We start from the raw sequence: 3,742 nt of genomic DNA, 5'->3' as shown, positions 1-3,742 counted from the left end.
TATCAAAACAATGGTCTTCTTCCCCAACTTCCAATTCAAGGTTAGGCTGCCTTGTTCCACACGGTCACCCCAGCTCCAAAAAGTGCCGAGGAACACGCTCCCGGAAGTCAGCAGGTGCACTGATTGGTCAGGTGTCTGTCCTCCCAGCACGGGTGGCCGCGAGTCGATACTCGCTGACCNCAAGTCTCCTCTCGGGGAAGCGAGGGACCCAGAGTCTCGCCTTTCAGTGTCAGGAACGCGCTCTCCGCTCCGAACTCGCAACCCGAGCCCGAGGTCCACGGTCAGACTACAACCCCCGAGAGGCCCCGCGCGGGCGGCCGCTGATTGGTTGCTCGGCTGTGCGTGGGGAGGGGGGCACCGGGCCCGAGAGTGGGCGAGACACGCAGTCTGCGCGTGCGCGCGACGGGCGCGATGGCTGCGCTCGCCGGGTTAGGGGTTCTCGGCGCTGGGCGCCATCTGTGGAAACTGCCTGTGCGCCTGTCTGCGGGGCTCCAGGGCTGCGGGCCCCGGAGGGGCTACATCGCGGGCAGCGATGAGGTGAGGACGCATGGGGTCTGCACTCGCAGGGCCTACGGGCGGGAGGGCCGTGCGGGCCACTGAGCATCCTGGCCTGGGGCCGCCCTCCCGGAGACCGTGGAGCCGCGGAACCCTTCGTCCTTCCCGAAGCGGTGTCCGGGTGCGCACCTTCCACCCGCTGGAAGAGTCCTTGTCNGGGGAAAACGATCGGAACCAACCCCAGGTCAGCCTCGGGTGGGTTCGCAGCTCCTTCCCGCGCGTCAGAAATGTGCCTCAGCAGTTAATTCGTTTCCACTTCTGCTCCAAGTAAGGGTTCGCGGATTCTTATTTCTAAAAAGGTAACTGTTTGAATGTGGCCAGTAAACTGTACGGCTCAGGTGTGCAGCCATCGAGGCAAAGGAACTGTTATCATCATCATCTTCATCATGTGTTGTGTGTATGTGAGACAGAAAGAGGGAGAGGGAGAGAGAAAGGAGTAGTAGGCAGGTTAGAGAACAACTTTGGGGTTCTCACCTTCCAGCGTGTGTTATGTGGAACTCATCTTCAGCCTTGTTCAACAAACTTAACAGCTTAGCCTTCTTGCTGGGCTTTGAATTTTTTTTTATGTGAGTTTCCAAAAATTATGAGAGAGTATGAATTCCATGTTTTTATTTTTCAAACAACTAGTCACTTCGTTTTGGCACACCTGCTTCTCTCTCCCGCTTTGTGGCTGTAACACTTTAAATCCCGGATTTTTTTTTATCATTTAAACCCTAAACTGTGTGGGAAACTTTAAAAGAGGCGTTTTACACTGAACCACAGTGCTATTACCATGCCTCACACTCTTCTCTCGACTTATTTTGAAATTATAAGTGAATAAATTTGTTGTGTGTTTGTGTGAGAAGCCACAATACGTTCCCTAACTGACCTGTAGACCAGGCTAGCCAAAAGTCCTTGCTGACCCATCCACCTGCCTCTGCTTCCTAGGTGCTGGACTTCAGGTATGTGCCACTAGGCCCGCTTTCAGGTATCCAGAACAGTGTTGCTTGGACTCACAATGGGACAGAAATGAAATTGAACTGCTAAACATCTCAAAGGAAGTGCTTCCCAGCTATCCTTGGGGTCACACAACAGCCATTACTGAACCCCTAGAGGGGCCTAAGCATGGTGTTTATAGAGAAATCCTACCCTCTTAGCTCTTCAGACCTGTATGCTGATTCTCTNTGGGGAAGAGTAAGATGATAAAAATCAGAACAAAACTCTGAAAAAAAAGTAAGGGCTTCTATGGTTCCTCTGAAATTTACCCATGAGTCCTAGGAATTTTTTGAGTTTTTGAGGGAAGGGCTGCAGGGATTGTGAGAGCACTGGGTATGAATGAGATACGCAGATTAGAGGAAATAGACTGATTACAAGGGGTGGATCTGAACTCGCCAGGAGCTGAAAGGGGGATGTGAGCGGTGTGGCCAGATGGAGACCTCAGCCCCTCCCAGAATCCTCACTTAATTCCAGAACAGCCCAAGGAGTGATGAAAAGGGCCCCAGCTTGGCTGCTAGCTCAGTTTGAATTGGAATTCTGGACCCAGCGCTTGTAAAAGCAACAGAGAAAGGAGCCTTTGACTCATTACTCTCTCAGGAGTTGGTTCTTTGATGGGGGGAAGGAGCTGAGAAAAGAACCCAGGCATCATACAAGTTAGGTAAATAACTGGTCACTTCTTTGTAGCTGATTTTTTTTTTTTTTTGGTGGGGAGGGATACAGTTTTGCTAGATAACAGGACATTTGGAGAGAGATACCTCCTCAAAGTTTGGTAGAATAAAGAAAGATACATTTGTTCTGCGTTTGGCCTGGAGCCCAGTGTACTCTCCTGAGCTGAGGTGCAGTGGGATCAGCCTTGGAGGCTTTTGACTCTGTATTTCCTGTAAGCCTGAGAGACTTGCTAAGTGTCTCTGGCTGCTATTTTCTGGTGGTTAGAAGTGATAGGTTTTTTTTTTTTGTTTTGTTTTGTTTTGTTTTTCAAGACAGGGCTTCTCTGTATGGCCCTGGCTGTCCTGGAACTCACTTTGTAGACCAGGCTGCCTTAAACTCAGAAATCCGCCTGCCTCTGCCTCCCAAGTGCTGGGATTAAAGGTAATGCACCACCACTGCCCAGCTAGAAGTGACAGTCACACTGATTTGAGTTGGTATCTCCTTTTTTCCAGTTTTCCTGCCCACCTTCAACTTGGCCCATGGGCTAAGCCTGGGAGACTGCGTATAAGGGGAGTGGGAAGAGGCCACTCCCCTGGAACTCTTACCTGCTTAGTGGAAGGAAAATGGAGCCTTTACTTAGTCAGTCTCCTTCCTAGCTTACTGACACAGAGTCATAACTTCATTTCCTTGGTGGTTTCTCATCTTACCTGGACTGCTGTCTCTCTGAGGTTTCTGACTGGTTCTCATGTGTTCCACCCTTCAGTGGTGCTGTTCTTCCGATTTCCCTGAGCACAGAGACTTTCAAAAAAATAAAAAGAGTTTGCTGGGTGATGGCAGTATCCCCCTTTTATCCCAGCACTCAGGAGGCAGAGGCAGGAGGATCTCTGTGAGTTTGAGGCCAGCCTGGTCTACAGAATGAGTTCCAGGACAGCCAGGGCTACACAGAGAAACCCTTTTCAACAACAACAAACAGCCATGTGCAGCTGTATGTCTGCATGTAGGTATGTGTGTCTGCATATGGGTGTGTGTGTCTATACCCAAGTGCACATACCTTTGGCAGCCAAAGGCATCGCATCCCCTAGAGCTGAAGTTGTGGACAGCTATGAGCTGCCTGATGTAGGTGCTGGGAACCAAACTTGGGTCCTCTGGAAGAGCAGCAAATGCTCCTAACCTCTGAGCACAGCTTTAGCTGCCCCACAGCTCCTTCCCCACTGCCCACCCGCTGCTCCCCTTTGTTCACTGATGCACATCTGCATCAATCTTTCTTTCATGGTCCGCAGTCCCCCAAATAAAACTCAAGGTGATTCCTGTTGCTCTTTTCTCTACCCCTGCACCTAAGTAGTTCCAATTCTAGTGATTTTTCTTTCCTAGTAATAATATGCCCCTTTCTCTGTGGTTGTGTAATGTTTCATTTTTGTATTTTATTTGTGTATGTGAATTATATAAAACAGTGAGTTTCGGTATGACGTTTCTTTTTTTTTCTTTCTTTTTTTCTTTTTTGAGACAGAGTTTCTCTGTGTGGCCCTAGCTGTCCTGGAACTCACTCTTAGACCAGGCTGGCCTC

The 3,742-nt window shown here is 49.8% G+C and overlaps 1 protein-coding gene across 1 annotated transcript in view; it reads left to right on the top strand.

The window, feature by feature from the left end:
• Positions 1 to 385: 385 nt before the first annotated feature.
• Hdhd5 (haloacid dehalogenase like hydrolase domain containing 5) overlaps positions 386 to 3,742 on the top strand; it is a 21,100-nt gene continuing 17,743 nt past the window's right edge. Inside the window, exon 1 of the mRNA XM_029478252.1 lies at positions 386 to 537. Within this exon, the coding sequence (XP_029334112.1) occupies positions 412 to 537 (126 nt within the window). The 5' untranslated portion in view covers positions 386 to 411. The remainder of the gene's footprint in view (positions 538 to 3,742) is intronic.

Source organism: Mus caroli, chromosome 6 (genome assembly GCF_900094665.2).
Source record: "Mus caroli chromosome 6, CAROLI_EIJ_v1.1, whole genome shotgun sequence".
Lineage (NCBI taxonomy): Eukaryota > Metazoa > Chordata > Mammalia > Rodentia > Muridae > Mus > Mus caroli.
The sequence above is the reverse complement of the archived record's forward strand: the minus strand, read 5'-3'. Positions and strand labels throughout refer to the sequence as shown.